We start from the raw sequence: 18136 nt of genomic DNA on the forward strand, positions 1-18136 counted from the left end.
TATTTGTTAAGTGTTTGCTTCATTTCAGCACCATGCTAGTTTCTGAGATGATGAAAAGGTGATTAAGACCCACATACTGCCCTTAAGAAGCTAAAGAGATAAACAGTATGTGGGTCTTAATCACCATGTATATTACATGGTGCCAAGCATTACATGGTTTCAAAGAGTTAGCTGGGATTGCTTGGTTTGGTCATCATCAACTTGTTGTGCTTGGGGTATGGCATGACCTGACATTGAACCATGCAACCCATCTTGTACAAGTGTATTGAAAAAGGCTGCTACAAAATACAAAAAGTAAACAACAGGATTTGTTTTTCTCTTCATTAGAGGACACTTTGTTCTTTTCAATCAGGACCAACTTACAATTTTGCCTGTTCTGTAAGGAGTCATTCTGGAGAGCTGTGTTAATTTACATGATATTCCTCATTTGTTTTTGCTGCCTGGTCAGTCCACTCAGCTCCCTTTTCCTTTCCTTCCTCTTGCACTGCTTCCTCTCTCACTCCTCTCTCCCATTCATTCACTGAACAGAATTTTAAGTAGTACCTACTTTGTGCCAGATCCATTCTAGGCATTGAGGATATAATAGTTAATAAAAGAAAAGTATCTGTTCTCATTCTGTCAAGGGAACATAGACAAAAGAAAAGCAAGCAAGTAAATACACAATATGACAGTTGGGCATAAGTGTTAAGGAGTAAAAAGCAGGATAGGGCGGGCCACGGTGGCTCAGCAGGCAAGAATGCTTGCCTGCCATGCCCGAGGACCCGGGTTCGATTCCTGGTGCCTGCCCAAGTGAAAAAAAAAAAAAGCAGGATAAAAGGACAGAATGTAATGGGGTAGAGGAAAATGTGTACTAGTTTAGATCAAGGAAGTTCTCTCTGAAGTGGTGACATTTCAGCACAGATCTGAATGCAGTAAGGGACCTGGACAAGCACATATCTGGGAGGAGAAAATTCCAGGCAAAAGGAACAGCAAAGTCCAAGGACCTAGGTTTTGGTAGAACTTTGGATTTCATTCTGAATAAGATGGGAACTCACTATGATTATGTGACTGAAAAAGCGACAGCTCTGCTGCAAGGAAAATGCTAGGGCAGAAAAAAGGAGAATTTTGGAAGTTTGGAGACATATTAGGATGCCTGGCAATTATCTAGGTGAGAGATGATGGGAGAGAGCTGCACTGGGATGGGGTTAGATGTCTTCTAACTATGGATATAGTACAAGGTAGAGTACATAAGATATGCTGATAAAATGAAAGTAAGGTGCAAGAAGGAGAAACAAGTGGTAGATAATGCCAAGTTTTTTTAGCCCAAATGGAATTTCCAGATACTAAATTTGGAGGAAATAGAAAAAGGAATAAGTTAGAGGAGGTGGGGAATCAAGATTTAGGATTGTACTATATTAAGTTGATAACCATGTAGAGATAGAAGAGAGGTTCCACCCTGAAGATAAAATTTTGAAGATATCAGCATAAAGATAGTGCTCTAGTTTGCCAGCTGCTGGAATGCAACATACCAGAAACAGAACGACTTCTCTAAAGGGGAATTTATTAAGTTGTAAGTTTACAGTTCTAAGGCCATGAAAACGTCCAAATTAAGATAAGGTTATGAAAATGTCCAAATTAAGGCACTAACAAGAGATACCTTCATTTAAGAAAGGCCGATGAAGTTCAGGGTTTGTCTCTCAGCTGGAAGGGCACATGGTGAAATCTGCTAGCATTCTCTCCAGGCTTTCTGTCTCATGAAGCTCCTGTGGGGGACAGGGGGCGGGATGCCTTTCCTTCCTCATCACCAAAGGTCTCTGGCTGTGTGGGCTCTGTAGGTTTTTCCAAAATGGTTCCCTCTTAAAGGGCTCCAGTAAGCAATCCCACCTTGAATGGGTGGAGACACCTTTCCATGGAAACCATCTAATCAAAAGTTACCCCCCACAATTAGGTGGGTCACATCTCCGTGGGCACGGTAAAAAAGCTCCCACCCAGCAATATCGAATAAGGATTAAAAGACATGACTTTACTGTGGTGCACAAGAGATTCAAACCTGTACAGATGGTAATAAAGGCCATGGAACAAGATGAAATCACCCTTGTTGAAAATTCATAGACGACCATAGATGTATGTGTTTATTTCTGGATTTTCCACTCTATTCCTTGGGTTTATATATCTGTCCTTGTGCCAATACCACATTGTCTTGGTTACCATTGCTTTGTACTAAGTTTTGAAATTGAGAAGTGTGAGTTCTACATTTTTTTTCAAGAGTATGTTGTTTAATTTCCATATATTTGTGAATTTGCCCAAATTTTCCCTGTTATTAATTTTTAATTTCATTCCATTTTGTTCAGAAAACACGTTTTGTATTAATTATATCCTTACTTTTTTTTATGGCCTGGCATTTTGTCTATCCTGGAAACGAGTCCATGTACATTTAAGAAGAATGTATGTTCTGCTGTTTTTAGGTAGTATTCTGGTTGGCTTACAGTGTTCACATTTTCATTTTCCTTCCTGATCTTCAGTCTAATATTCTAACCATTATTAAAAGTGGGGCATTGAAGTGTCTATTTACTCTTGAGTTGTCTATTACTCCCATCATTTCTCTCAGATTTTGTTTCATATAATTTGGTGTTCTGCTATTAGGTACACATCTGTGTATAATCATTATATCTCCCTGATGGCTTGACCCATTTATCATTATAAAATGTACCCTCTTTATCTCTAGTACCATTTTTTTTTGCTTTGTTTTAAAGTCTGTTTTGTTTGATATGTGTACAGCCACTCTAGCTTTCCTATGGTTGCAGCTTGCATGATATATCTTTTTCATCCTTTTACTTTCAATCTATTTGTGGCTTTGAATCTAACCTATACTACATTAGAAAATAGTCACTCAATGCAAAAAAGAAAAGTGTGAAAGAAGGAAGAGACCCATAGAATTGGGTCATGTTTCTTTATCCAGTCTGGCAATCTCTGCCTTTTTACTGGATTGTTTAATCCATTTACTTTTTTTTTTTGAGATTGGGGAAATACAATTTATTTTATAATAGAAATGTAAACATAAGCAGCAATATAAGTATAAAATGTATGTGTGTCATATGCATGCTTCTACATCTCTATGCACCTATGTATGCATACACACAAACATACATAATGTTCCAGAACATTGCTGTTTCAGGGTAACTAAACATAATTGTGATGCTCAAATATATGGGCATTAATTAGGTAGCTTAATTAAGGATATAATTGAAACTTAATTCAGAAAAGGTAATGCCTGCCAGTGTGTCAACACCATTTAGTAATATATGTTAATATTAGAGATGGAGTTAAAAACACTGAAGTGGGGAAGGAGAGAACATATCCAAGATTTGTGAGTCTCCTATTCATCCTTTGGTCAGTGACATTGATATTTTATCCAGCAGTGAGCCATGCTGCTAATATCTGATGTGATTTTCAGAGTCTGTGAAACAGTAGTATCAATCATCTTATTTCTACGCTAAATAACTTACTGCTTTTAAATTGTCTTTGCTGTGAATTTAGAAAATGCAGTGTGCTGGTTTGAAAGGAATTATGCCCCCTAAGAAAAGCCATGTTTTAATATAAATCCCATTTCATAAAGGTAGACTAATCTGGTATATTGCATTCTGACAGCTAGCAAACTAGAACAGATTTTGGTACCAGGAGTGGGGTGCTGCTGCTGCAGTTTGCAAATACCAAACATGTTGGAACGGCTTTTTAATTGGATAAGGGGAAGATTCTGGAAGAGTTGTGAGAAGCTTGATAGAGAAGGCCTAAAATGCTTTGGAAAGACTGTTGGTACAAATGTAGACTCTGAAGATACCTCTGATGAGGCCTTAGACAGAAATGAGGCGCGTGTTATTGCAAACTGGAAGGAAGGTGATCCTTGTTTTAAAATGGCAGATAATCTGGCAAAGTTGACTAATGGTATTGGCTGGAAGACAGATTTTAAAAGCCATGAACTTGGATATTTAGCAGAAGAGATCTCCAAATTAAATGTCGAAAGTGCAGCCTGGTTTCTCCTCACAGCTTATAGTGAAATGTGACAGGAGAGAGATAAGCTGAAAACTGAACTCTTGAGTAAAAAGATACCAGAAATTGACGTCCTGGAAAATTCTGGGCCTACAGAAAGGGAGACCCCAGAGAATAGAGCCCTGTGTGAGGATTTAACCAAATGTGGAACCAGCCAGCCATTTCAGAGAAAGTCAGGATTGGACATGGCGTTATCCAGGAAAGATTTGTGGAAACTCCTTATGTCTGATGGGCATGATCCAAGGCTACTGCATAGAGAGCCAACGAGAGTGCTGTGGGACCTGTATAAACAGAGCCGCTGCCAGTCTGGACTGGGGGGTTCAGAGAAGGGACACATTGGAGGAAAAATAACTTCAGAGCCAAAACCATGGAGGCTGAGGTCTGAAGTCAAGAAGCCTCGGGCCAGGAGAGTGGACCCACCCAAGCCCGTGGAGAGGGTGAGTTTGCCCCAAAGGCAGAGGATTGCCTTCCACCTCGTTGCAGTGGAAGAGTCATGCCACCTCAGACCTTGGAGAGGGTGAAGCACATTCCTTGGGGTTTGGGGGGAGCCTGGCTGCCACCACATGGAGGGGTTGAGCGTGTGCCCCAGAGATGGCAGAGAGCCCGGGTGCATCCCCGATGCTTGGAGAGGGTGGAGCCTAGAGAAGGGTGGTCTCCTCAATATCCCCCAAGGTTGCATTCAGAGAGAGGCAGGCATAGGCATTTGGATAGGGTGGGACTGCCACTTTCTAAAGCCCTGAGGATAAATGACTCTCAGATTTTGAAATCTAATGGACTTTGCCCTGTAGGTTTTCGAAACCGTATGGGTCCGGTGACCCCTGTGTTCCTTCCTCCCTATGGAAATACATATACACATCTTATGAATGTTCCTCCTTTGTATGTTGGCAGCAAATAACTTGTGAGTTTTCAAAAGTCCAGAGCAAATGGAGAGAATTTTGCCTTAGGACAGACCATGCCTGTAACTGACTTGATGAGATTTTATACTCTCTCTAATTTTGTACTTCATTGTATTGCTACTGAAAGGTTTAAGGTTTCTTATAGTGTTATAAAGTTAATGTATTTTGTATATGGGAAAAACATGTCTTTTTTAGGGGCCAGAGGGTGGAATGTGCTGGTTTGAAAGGAATTATGCCCCCTAAGAAAAGCCTTGAGTGGGTCTTGATTAGTTTCTGAAGTCCTATAAAAGAGGAGAATGAGAGATTCAGAGAGAGCACAGAATGCTGCAGCACCATGAAGCGGAGAGTCCATTGGAGATGAAGAAGGAAAACGCCTCCCTGGGAGCTTTATGAAACCAGAAGCCAGGAGAGTAAGCTAGCAGATGATGCTGTATTCGCCATGTGCCCTTCCAGCTGAGAGAGAGAAGCCCTGACTGTGTTCGCCATGTGCCTTCTCACTTGAGAGAGAAACCCTGAACTCCATCGGCCTTCTTGAACCAAGGTATCTTTCCCTGGATGCCTTTGATTGGACATTTCTAATTGGGACATTTTCTCGGCCTCAGATCTGTAAACTAGCAACTCATTAAATTCCCCCTTTTTAAAAGCCATTCCATTTCTGGTATATTGCATTCTGACAGCTAGCAAACTAGAACATGCAGAGACACAAGAAGAAGAAAATAAAAACATAACCCACCCTCTAGGAAAAATAACCAAATTTTTTCCCTTGGTTATGTCACCCTAATATTTTTCTCAGTTTGTGCTTGGCATATTTACAGAATTGGGATCACATATTGTTTTTAACTTCATTTTATCTACAATAAGTTACAAACATCTATCCAGGCCATTAATTTTTTCTTGTATTGACTATAATATATAATCCATTTGATTTTAATGTTAGTATTGATATAATTGGCTTTACATCTGACATTTTTTCTTTTCCATGTCTTGTACATTTTTGTTCCTCTCGTCCTTCTTTCACACTTTTCTTTTCTGCATTGCGTGACTATTTTCTAACCTAGCATTTACATTTCATTAGAAGTGTTATCACATGACATTCTTCTCTGTGTCTAAATTTCCATCTTCTTACAAATTGACCAGTCAAATTGGATTAAGGCCCATTCTAATCCAGTTTGACCTCATTTTAACTAACCACATCTTCTAAGACCCTAATTTTCAAATAAGATCACATTCACAAGTTATGAGAAGAACATATCTTTCTGGGGGACACAGTTCAACCGATAACAGTGGTATAAAGCTTCCACGATCAAGTACTGCTTAATGAACATTCAATCCACACCAGGACCCAAATCTTCCCCTTAGAAAGATCCTCCCTTTCTTTCGCGCCAAGGACTGAGCAAAAGTAACCTAGTTGAAACTAGTTGATACTTCCAGGATCCGCCTCCTTCCTCTGCTACAGACACGGGTCGAGAGGATGAAGCTGGGGCTGGAAGAAATGGAGCAGTTCTGAGCGTTGGAGCAATTAATAGGCGCCCCTCTGGGCTGGGGTCTGGCTGATTCCTTCAGTTGCCCTCTCCCTTACCTCCCTGGCCGGCTCTAATTACCAGACGTGCAGACCAATACTGAGGAGCGCGCTGGAGGAGGTAACAAGACATCTCTCCTTCAGGCTGGGAGACTCCGGCCTCCACCGAGAGGTACTTCCCGGGCCCCCCACCAGTTTAGTTGAGCTTTGGCCCCCAGCCTCGTGTCCCGCGGACGGCTTCCCCGGGGGTGGCATGAGCACCGACGCACAAGAGCAGGGCCCGGCCACCAGCCGGCTGCTGGAAGACTTCAGGCGGCGCATGCCGCGCGGGGGCTCCAGGTGGCCGCGGGAGGCAGCAGCCAGGGCGGCGGGGGCCGCGGCGGCGCAGGAGGAGCAGGGCCCCGCGCGCGTGGAAGGCGCCCTGGCCGGGCTGCGCGCGGAGCTGGTGAGTCGTGGGCAGGGCGTCCCGCTCGCGGTTGCCCGGTCTCTAATCCTCCTGTGGGGCCGTGGGCCGCGCAGCCCAGCCCAGCCCCGAGCACCCGCGAAGGACGCGGAGACACGGTTCCCAGGGCGGGAGGGCAGATGCGCAGTGAGGGAGATGGGGTGCCGGCGGCCCATCTTCCCGGGCCCGCGAGCTCGCAGCCCGACACAGTGTTGGTCCCCCCACCGCCCCAGCAGCATCGGGACGGAAGGGACCCCTGCAAGAGTCGGTGGCCTGCGCTCGTCGGGGCTGACCCTACCGAGGCCTGGCCTTGGCTAGACTGTAGAGAACTTTAGTGCATGTATGGGGCGTGGGAGAGGAAATTTGAATGGAAAAACCTCACTCTTGGGAATGATGAACTGTGCCCAAATGCAACTATTTCTTTGTACCCCGCAAGTTTTACCCGCATCTTTCCCTTTGCTAAGAATTCAGAAAATTGGAAAAAAATACGTTATTTTGTAAAACTGTGGCTTTTTAGCATTATGCGGTTTAGGTCCGACTATTAATCAGACGAAAGTGCAGATAAAGATTTTAGATCTCGATTTTTTCTAATTAGAACAATTTCAGGTTAGACAAAATTTGAAAATGTCAACATGAATACAGCAATTCAAACTTTAAAATGGTGCTGTCTATAAATGGGTGTAGTGGAGACTTGACTTGGAAAATTCTGCTCCTTTGCACTGAATACTAATACATTACTAACCAGTCTTTTAGAACTGATGCAACCATCTGTAAATTGTCAGCCATGAGAACCTTAACCGATTGTTTTTGTCTTTTCTGCGTTTAAGAAGGACATTAGTGCATTTAAATCCAATTTTACTCGTGCTAACAAGTCTGCCTAGGGTTGTATTATGTTTGGCTCAACCATGTGGAAGAAACACCTGGTTTTCATCGGGTGCCTGAACAGGTGGGCGGAGTCCAGCAGAGACGCCGCGTGGGTGGAGAATCATGCCTGAAGGCAGGGTGCTGTGGGGTCCAGGAAGGCTGAGACCGGGCTCAGCCCCCATCTCTGTACCTCCGACCCTTCTGTGTCTCTATTCCTCCTCCTGCCTCAGTTGATTCATATCTGAATTAAATGAATAGATTATTTTGATAAGGTTTGAATAACCTTCCATTTTTGCAATTCTAAAAACAAGCTGCCGCAGCAGGAGCTTTAGGTAAGTAATGTACTGGTGGCGGGAGTGGGAAGGAGGTGGGAAATCAAATTCCACACAGATGAGGATTCAAATCCCAGGGATAATGGGCCCTACAACTTTGAGAATGTTAATCAGCAAGTTTGAATTTTAGTTTACTCATCTGTAAAATGGAGGTAACATCCTATAGGGCTGCTGTAAGGATATGAGATAATGTTATGTAAAGTGCCTAGAATACAGATTCTATTTATCTGGTGGTTCTTATGATTGAGTATATTATTATAGATTCTGGAGACTGTACCAAAAAAAAGACAAATGCATTTGCATCAAAACTGCTCACGTCATTTGCACGAAAGGTCAAAGGTTTATCCCAGAAGGAACTGGAGAATTTTATGCATGCCTGGGCTACACACCCTGGTCAACAACTGGCCAGCCATTTCACCAGTGTGCGATGAGAGGCAAAAGAATGTGATGCTTAAGCTTAGAATCATCACCACTAGAGGAAGTAGTTTCTAATAATGGGCCATTAACTGGATTTCTATAGCAATCAGTATGTATCCATGCATATGTACATGTGTCATATATTAGGGTGGTATTTGACAAGGAACAATGTTGAACAAGATTAATTAATTTAGAATTGTATATGTTGCTATTTTTTAGGTTTAATTATTTTGTTTGAATTGGTCTTCTTAGTGGGATGCATTGATTTCTAAGGTCTGTGAGTGGGGTTCTGAATACCTAAACATGTCTGCAAAATTTTGTTTGTGCATAAAGTGCGTTTTTTTCCCTCAGAACGGGATCGTAGCTTTCATTAGATTCTCAGAGGGATCCAGATGCCAGAAATTAAGGAAGCATCTGTTTTTTTCTTTAATTAAAGAAGTCATAGATTTACAGAAGAAGCATGCATTAGTGTGGTACATTTGTTGCAATTCATGAAAGAACATTTGTAATATTAGGTATAGGCCATCATTTACAATATTGTTTGTGTTATAAAGTCCTATGCTTTTTAAAAAAATTTTCATTCTAGGATGATACATAACAACCAAAATTTTAGCCACATTCACATATATAATTTAGTGCTGTTAATTATGCTCACAATATTGTGCTATCACCACCATCCATTACCAACAGAAGCATTGGGGTTTGAATTCCCTAAGTGTGTGAATTACACACACCTACTTTACACAGATGGTGAACTAGTATCAATAACTTCACCCTCTAAATCTTGGCAGGAAAGTACAGGATGGCTATTCATTCATTCATTCATTCTTCACCAAACACATAGAGAACCCACCATGTTGTGTTCCTAGGTAGTGCATGCATAGATAGGGATATAATTATGAATAAAAAACAGATTCTGCCCTCAAAACCGTCATTCTAGTCTAGTCTGAGACTAGACGATGTTATGAGAAGCACGTGTACAGAATGCTTTGGAAGTACAGAGAAGGGACAACCCTGTCTGCCTGTGCAATCAGGGAAAGTTTCTCAGAAGAGCTGACATTTGACTGAAGTCAGTAGGAAGGCAGGTGGCTAAAGGTATCCTAGCATCGTGGACGTAGACGAACGTGTGATTCAGTGTTTATTTGGGATCTGGCAAGGTTTCTGACCCACTGCAGTGGAGGCTGGCATGGAGAGTACCAGGAAGGGAAGCTGGTGAAGTAGGGCAGGATTCTAGAACATCTTGGGCCACACTAGAGAACTGGCACCTCTTGTGCGTACAGTGAAGGGGCTTTTGTGGGGGTGCCTGTGTCACTTCTCATGTTCGTTTGCTGGATATTCATTTACTTTATCCTTTGCTCATTCTTAATATCAGAGAAGTGGGGCGAGGTGCTGAAGAATAGTGAGAAATGTCTGAGAGGAAAACATAAGGATAATTTGATCTAATGATTTTATTTTGCAAATTGGGACAGGACCACCGACATGTGATTTTTACCAGCAGAATACTGTTGTTTATCCTGGAGTGGTTTCATGGACAAGCTGATGAAGGGGTTTAAGCAGTGAGAGCAAGATCCTTATGAATTGCATTAAACCAGTCCTTAACTTAAATTTGCAAATGGTTGATCCTAAATTTTCAACTGCGATATGGAATTGTAGTACTAAGCTTTGTTGGACTACTTCTCAGGTAAACTGCCCTAGAGATCTATTTTTTAATACATGTGGACCTTGATAAACCTCCTTTGGAGAGGGTATAAATCAGCTTTGTTATATAACAGATTTTGCTCTAGAGTGAAAAGTGTTAGGTTATATAAGTACAAATAACTGTACATGTGCCTCTGAGGTGACGTTAAATGCTTTTGCACAGCAGGGAGACCATTTAAAATCCTGAAAACTTGAAATGACAAGTAATCAAGTAAATGGGTCTAGGCCCCGACTGCTCAGGTGGCCCTGGGCACTTATTCTATAGCTCAGAAAGCTCATAAAAATAAGTGATTTCATCACGGATCACATGCCATTGCTTGAAAACAGCCTTCCATGCATAGGTATTTTTTCATTTGGACAGCTTTGTGCATCAGCTATTTTTGTTTTCATTTCAAGGCCATTTCAAAAGCTATTTGTATATCCAGATTTTATCTTGTTGTATAAAAAAATCAGTTTTATAGCCAGGCCAAACAGGCAGAACTGGAGGATAAGATGAGAAATACATCCTTTCTGATATCTTATTTTCTTACCTAAAAACTCCTTATTTTTCCTGTGCAAAGAACTGTTTCATTTGATTTCTATCTCAAGCTAATAAAAATCCTTAATCTTTCCCCAACTTTTAGCTGGAAATGCGTTTCCAAAACCGCCAGCTGGCCAGAATGTTACTGGATTTACACACGAAAATGCAGCAATTGAAAAGGGAGTATGAACTGGAAATTGCATCCGAATCACAAAACTTGGAAGATAATGCTGTGAACCCAGAATAAGGAGATGCACATTTGAAGATCTGAACTCTAAAAATAATATAGACAGTCTGACAGTAACATGGGTGCTTTACATGCCAAAAATTTAGATGCCATGGGGAAGTAACAGCAAACATCTAAGAAAGGGAAGAGAGAAAATGATGTATAATCAAGTCTTAAATTTATTCATTGCTTTGCCTGGGAAATAGATGTTAAAAAATATATATGCATTGAAGGGTGCCTTAACGCCAGTTTCCACCATTCTCTTTTGCCAGGTTAACTTTCTGGCATTAGCCAGCTTCAGAATCTCTGCTTGGTTTACTTGATTGCTCTTGTTTTCTGTTCCGTGCCTGTCCCATATCCCCCTGTTTTGAAGAATTATTTCTACCTGGATTCCAATCATGCTTTTTAGGTAAAGTTTGCCATCCAGGGTGCCCCACCTCCCTGGATAAAATCGTGCAAATCAAGGCAGGCAGATCAGAATTTATTCTCGGGGTTTTTTGAAGTGAAACTAGGGGAAGAGATGAGAATTCTCTGATAGTAGAAGCCATGGGATGGGAAGATTGGACACTGCTAGTGGCCACCACATGAGAAAGTGCAAGCGTTAAGGAAGGAGGTTGAAACTAAACCACCAAGAGCACAGAATGAAAGGAAAAGTGTTGGTCTTCTTTGTTCTTGGAGTTGAGCTGCATAAAAGCCCAGCCAGGCCTGCTGATAGCCACGGTTTGCCAACCCCCAACCATCAATCTTGTTAACCCTAAAGAACATCCAGGGCTCTAGCTGAGATCCTACAAAAGTTGCACGCACTAAGATTACTTTCCAAAAACCTTAAACCTTCAGATGGTTCCTAGGCTAGATAAGTCCTGAAACCCAGAGGTGCCAGTTTCTCCAAGAACATCAGCCGATTCATTTCCCTATCCCATACTGTCGACAGCCCTTTCCAACATGAAAAAAGTTAGAATGGGCATAACCCATATATCCCTAAAGATTGGGAGAAGGATCAAAGGAGAAGGAGCAGTAGTAACAGAGAAGTTAGAGTTAACAAATGAGTATGACTGCTGAATCATATTGATATTTCTTTTTGGTCTCCAGTGTCTTAGAGCAACTAGAAGGAAAAACCTGAAATTGTGGAACTGTAAAGCATACCAAACTTTGAAACCATCTCTATGTCTACTTGTTAAACTGTACTTTAAAATGTGTTGCTTTTTTGTATATATACATAGTTCACAATAGAAAAAGAATGAAAATATACATACAAAAGGCTAGGCTTTGCTGCTTTTTGGCTACATGAAGTACTCTGGTATTCTGGTATAAGCTAATTGATGTGCCTAAGTCAGCTTGAATCAAACTTTTATGACTTTTCTCCAAAAGATTCCTTTTAAGTTTTTAATGACTCTCATTGGTGAATTAGCATATCTGACTAAACCCTAAAAGTGCTGTCTTTTAAATGCATGAACTAGAGTAAATAATGCAGGTAATACTTCTGTAAAAATTAATTTATTAAAATGTATGTAATTTTATCATTTCATTAACAATAAAATCGCTATTGAAGACAAAGGAGAACAGAATGGACCTATTTTCTTTCTCTTTTTAGAATAAATACAAATTGTTTTTTGTGTATGAAGATTTGAGAATGAACTGGACCAAACTGGGATTTGTCCTTAACTTTTTTTTGCCGCAATAAATAAATTATTCTAGACCATTTTCCCTGAATTTCTTCCTTCTGTTAAATTGCGGTCTTAGCATGTTCAACTTTTAGGACGTTGGCACATAGGCAGTGGCAGTATCCTGGATACAAGAAATCCAATCAGTGGATTTCTTGAGACATTCTGCGCTTGAGCTGGGCTGAAGTCTTAAATTTTATTCTTAGAACGGTTTTCCTGTGTATTTCTTCTTAAAGTTAGAGAACTTCTGAGGAAAGAGTTGCAGGAATTCCTTGGAATTCTTCTTTGAAAAACATTCTGCTTAAAGAAATGTTGGGACAGTCATTCTCAAGGACATTTTAAAGGTGAATATTTATAAGTTGTTGTCATTTTGTATTTAGAATATAATCAATCTGATTCATTTTATAAGCTCAATTCCGTCGAGAATACAGATACACTGACATTGGCTACTACCCATGTGAGTAATTTAGTTATACTGATTTGATTGTTCTACATCGGGGATCAGAAGAAAGAAAACTTAAAAGAGAACTTTTGAAAATGCATGCTTTGTTTTTCACTTTATAGATTAAAAAACATGTCTACCATTTTATGGCAAGGTTATTGGTTACCACTTCTTTTTTTCTCCTATCGTTCAGCAATAAATTTTGGATCCCCTGTATTTTTTAGGGGTGGCAGCTGGAGCAAGAAGATGAGGAACTCTTTGTTTAGGAAGTAACTCAGTCCTGGAAGTCCTATTAATGGAGTTGGCCTGTGGTTTTAGAGATATGGCGTGGAAATTGTTCCGGAACTTGATATGGTGAACACTTTCATCAGTAAATGTTTTTATGTCTCTCCTCATAAAGTGAATTCTGATCAAATATGATATCCCATACTTTTTTGTTAAAGTAGCAGAAATGAGATGATTGTTTTCACGAATATTTTTTTCTTTGAAATGGTGCTCAGCTGTTAGCTTGCTGCACTGTGATCTCTTCAGCTGTGCAACATGGGAATTCAGCAGGCAAACTTTTGTAAGGGGTGTGAGAATGGCCTATAATTGTTACATTTTCCCTCTTTCCAGTGTTTTAAAATAAACTAGAGCAACAGTGTGACATTTGAAAGAAATATGAGATGGAAGGGACCAAACTACTGCCAGCTGGAGGGCAAAACGAGAATATAATTATAACCTAAATTATGTATCAGGGAAGTATTAACTGGAAAAGCTGAAGGATGTGTGTGTGGGGGGTTCATAACAATAGTGGATACAGAGGCCCAAAAGATGAAAAAACTGAAAAAAAAAGTTTACTGATGAAAAAATGATAGGTTTTTCAAATACACAATTTCTCAAAGCTTTAATTATGGGGGAAAATAAAAACTTGTTTGCAGGAAATGAGCTTCACTCTGTAATTCTCATTTAGCACGGACTAGTCAATAGGTGCCAAAGTAATTGTGAAAATTAGGAGCACTGCACAGGTTGGTAGGCATTCAATTCCTTTACAGGTGGCCTGGATGAATCCACGTTTTATTTGATTTGCTAAACTGTTGCTGTAACAAGTGCTTCTGTAGCTTCCTGCCTGGCAAAACTCAGAGTCTGCCCTGTCTGGTTAATCCCATGATGGTTGAGCCTGCATCATCGTAATTACAAGAATCTTACCTCCCCTGATCCCTTTCCTACAGAGTACAGGCCCTGGCTCAGCGGTCAACTTGGTTTGCTTCCTGCTGTAATCACTGTAGGAGACCCTCTGGGCCTTGGACCTGGCACGAAGCCTGTCATGGTCAGGTTCATGTGTCAACTTGGCCAAGTGGTGGTTGGGCAAGTGCTGGTTGTCTGTTGCGATGAGGACATTTCATAGAATTAAATCATTGAGGACATTTCATAGAATTAAATCATGAGCAGGTCAGCTGCATCCACAGCTGATTCCATTTGTAATCAACCAAAGGGGCATGTCTTCTGCAATGAGTGATGCTTAATCTAATACTGAAAGCCTTATAAGGAGAATTCAGATGAGACAGACTCTTCCTGTTTCGGCTGGTGAGCCTCTCCTGTGGAGTTTGTCCAGACCCTCCATTGGAATCGTCGGTTTCACCGCCTACCCTGCGGATTTTGGACTCTGCGTTCCCGCAGTCACGTGAGACACTTTTATAAATTTTTTATTTGCGAGTGTTCCCTGTTGATTCTGTTTCTCTAGAGAACCCTAACTAACACAAAGCCCCTCCAAGGCCAGCTGCTCTCTCTCAGTTGCTTTTGTTGTTGCTGCTCCCAGCACTGCCTCTCCTTCCTCTTTGGCCACATTATTAAAAAGGGTTATGTTAAGATTAGAAATATGGTTAGAAAATTGTTGAACCCGTGCCACTCTACCTGTCTTAGGTCTGGCAACACAGACGCCAAATGCTGGACAGTATTAGTCTGAGATGGTGGATACCTCTGATAGCAGCTTATAGGGTGCTACTTCTCAGGGCTCTGTGTGTCTCACTGCTTCCTGGTCCAGGCACTGATGAATGCTGGGGATTAGGAAGGTTCTACTTCTTCCTCAAGAGTAGTAGTGCCCATCTTTCTCTGCTGGGAACAGTGCAGAAAAGATCACTGGAATGTAATGATAATAGTGGAAATATCAAATAACAAAGGCCTGTTTCAGTTTGCTAATGCTGTCAGAATGCAATATACCAGAAATGGATTGGCTTTATAAAGGGGATTTATTAAGTTGCAAGTTCACAGTGCTAAGGCAATAAAATGTCCAAACTTAGGCCTCCAGAGAAAGATACCTTGACTACAAAGAAAGGCCGAATGGCATCCAGGATTTTTCTATCAGCTGGGAAGGCACATGGTTGAAGTCCGAGGTCCTTGCTCCTGATTCAGTGCTTTGTGCTTCTGATTCCAGTGGCTTCCTCTTCAGGCGTCTACGGGCCCTCACTTAGCTTCTCTGTATCAGCTCTGTCCAGATTCTAGCTGTCTTGACATCTCCTGGGAAGGGACATGGTGACTTCTGCTAGGCTGTGGTTTCTAATGGCTCTCCAAGCATCTCCAGATGTCTGTGCCTCAGCTTCCTCCCTCTGTGGGCTCTCTTATAGATGCCAGAAACTACTACTCGCCTTGGATGGGTGGAGTCACATCTCTGTCTAATCAAAAGGTTCCACCCACAATTGGGTGAGTCACATCTCCATGAAAGTAATCTAATCAAAACATCACAATCCACAATTGGGTATGTCACCTCTCCATTGGAACAACCTGATCAAGAGGTGCCACCCTACAATGCTGGATCAGGATGAATAGAATTGGCTGCCCCACAGGATTGGATTAGGATAAAAAGAACATGGTTTTTCTGGAGTACAGAACAATATCAAACCAGCACAGAGCCTCTAATACGTTCCTTTATTTCAGAAGTGTCTATTCTATTCCAATCCTGCCTGCTTGTTACTGGTCTCTTCAATCTCTTACCATTGATTTGTCCAGACTTTCTGATACCAGAGATAGCCCATTGAGCTGCTGAGGGTTTATCACTGGCTCCTGGCCAGGAAATGGACTCTCCAGGCCCTATCCCTTTCCTTGATCACAGCCCTAGCTGTCACTGGCTTGATGATGGCAGGAAGCAATTCTCATCACTCTTAGATACTCTCTACTCTTTTCACCCACATTGTGATTGCAGCCAGGGGAAAATGTCACATTTGCACTTCAGAGGGAGAAGAGCATCACTCAGCCCTTTTGTGTATTATGATTTTAGAAGCAGCCCCAGGGATCACTCACTGTGCAGACACTGTTGATTGAAAGGCAGTAGCAGCATGAGGTCGAGGCACAGTCTCTGGAGTGAGAGGATTGAATTTGAATCGTGGCTCCTTCACTTCCTCAGTACGTTACATGACATCTCTGTGTTCAGTTTGCTTGTCTGTGAAATAATCATCTGTACTTCATGGGTTCGTCATGAGGCTCTAATGGTTATACATGCGAAGTGCTTAGAACAATACATGGCAAGAAATCAAATAGGGCTTATTATTATAACAACCTGCTCAACAAGCATTTTCTTCACCCTTCTTGCCTATTAGAAGTGCCTGATGACAAGTTGGAGACATGAGAATGATAGTTACTCATTTTTCTTAACTCCTTCTGCAGCTCAGAATGGTTGTATAATTCAGTTCTACCCAAAAAGATATATAGGAAGTCCCCTGGGGGAATTCTGGGAAATATTTTCCTTCCTGACCAAAGGAGCAATAAGAGGTAAGCTCTTTTCCTTCCTAATTCTTCCTTTCTTGCTTATGAATATTGTCACATGAGGTTCTAAAGTTTGGCCATAACTGCACCTGCCCTGTAGCCAAGATGGGAGACATATGGACACTGAGGATGGGGAATAGAAAGATGAAAAGAAGTAGTGAACTTGCTGACATCATTAAGCTGCTGAAACTAACCTTGAGACTACCTATCTATGGCTAGTCTTATGTGAGACAATGACAATATTAAAAAACCCCAATTGTTTAAAACGTTTTAATTTGGGTATTTAGTTCCTTGCAACTGAAAATATCCAGAGAGATTTGAATCTCAATAACCTTTTGGAATGAAAGTTGACCATGTACAAAATTTATATTTTGACTAGTGCATTTCCTAATGTAATTTATGTGGACAGCTTAACTGAACACCATAAGTACATGGAACCTTAAGTAGGGCATGAGATTTTGTAGGTTTGTCCAGAGTGATGTCCCAGTAAATCCCAGAAGGATTTGAACAATGAATAAAAATGTATTTGCAAAGTCCCCTTGGGGGAATGATGAGAAAGAGGGAAAATCCAACTTTCCCATTTGGAGAATTCCTGATATTCTTGCAAGCAGTGAGGACAACAAAATAAATAGGCCGAGCCCTCAGTCTTGGGGTTTGTTCGCTGTGTTCCAGTAGCCATGTTTCTTTAAGATAATTGTATAATGATCCAGCTTTCACAAAGTGACTGGGTGATTGTGAAAACCTTGTTCTGATGCTCCTTTTATCTAGGGTATGGACAGATGAGTAAAAAATATGGATTAAAAATAAATAATAAGGAGAATAAATATTAAAATAAATTGGGTAGAGGGAAATACTAGTGGTCAATGAGAGGAGGGGGTAAGGGGTATGATATGTGTAGGAGCAAGGGCTAAAACAAGACCTGCAGAATTTGTTGAGAACAGCTGGCTTCAGAGTGGTGGCAGTGGTCATCTGGGGAGATTGCTATTTGCTTAATGGAGAACAGTCTGGGAGAGAGAGAATGTTTGTTTTGTCTTAGCCCCAGGTTCTTTTCGATCATCTTAAGCAAGCACTCTGTATTCTCACCAGGTGCAGATGCATTCTATGTCATGTGAACCCTGCAGTATATATGCAGGAACCAGTTAGGAATAAAATTGTCTGTTGTCACTGAGCTTCAGACCCCCTGATCCCATCTGTCTTGCTCATCATTCCTTCATATCCTTCGCGCTCGGCTCCAATGTGGAAGTAACAATTTGTATGAGTTTTTTCTTTTTATTTCTTTTTCTGGAGTGATGTAAATGTTCTGAGAAATGATCATAGTGATGAATATACAACTATGTGATGATATTGCGAGCCAC

The 18136-nt window shown here is 41.2% G+C and overlaps 1 protein-coding gene and 1 long non-coding RNA gene across 2 annotated transcripts in view; both read left to right on the plus strand.

Moving 5' to 3' along the window:
* The window catches only part of LOC143688977 (uncharacterized), a 194603-nt gene that overhangs the window by 8579 nt on the left and 167888 nt on the right, over positions 1 to 18136 (plus strand). The gene's annotated exons all lie outside the window — the stretch shown is intronic.
* AARD (alanine and arginine rich domain containing protein) lies at positions 6324 to 11183 on the plus strand. The gene is made up of 2 exons (XM_077167528.1): positions 6324 to 6886; positions 10818 to 11183. The coding sequence occupies exons 1-2, from the start codon at positions 6695 to 6697 to the stop codon at positions 10959 to 10961; spliced, it is 336 nt and encodes a 111-aa protein (XP_077023643.1). The 5' UTR covers positions 6324 to 6694; the 3' UTR covers positions 10962 to 11183.

The sequence above is a fragment of the Tamandua tetradactyla genome, chromosome 6 (genome assembly GCF_023851605.1).
Source record: "Tamandua tetradactyla isolate mTamTet1 chromosome 6, mTamTet1.pri, whole genome shotgun sequence".
In the NCBI taxonomy this organism is placed as follows: Eukaryota; Metazoa; Chordata; class Mammalia; order Pilosa; family Myrmecophagidae; genus Tamandua; species Tamandua tetradactyla.

Excerpts from the sequence above, each read along its gene's own strand:
- AARD (XM_077167528.1), top strand. The coding sequence starts at position 6,695 with ATGAGCACCGACGCACAAGAGCAGGGCCCGGCCACCAGCCGGCTGCTG. Across the intron at positions 6,887-10,817 it reads CCGGGCTGCGCGCGGAGCTG|CTGGAAATGCGTTTCCAAAA; the intron begins GTGAGTCGTGGG and ends CCCAACTTTTAG.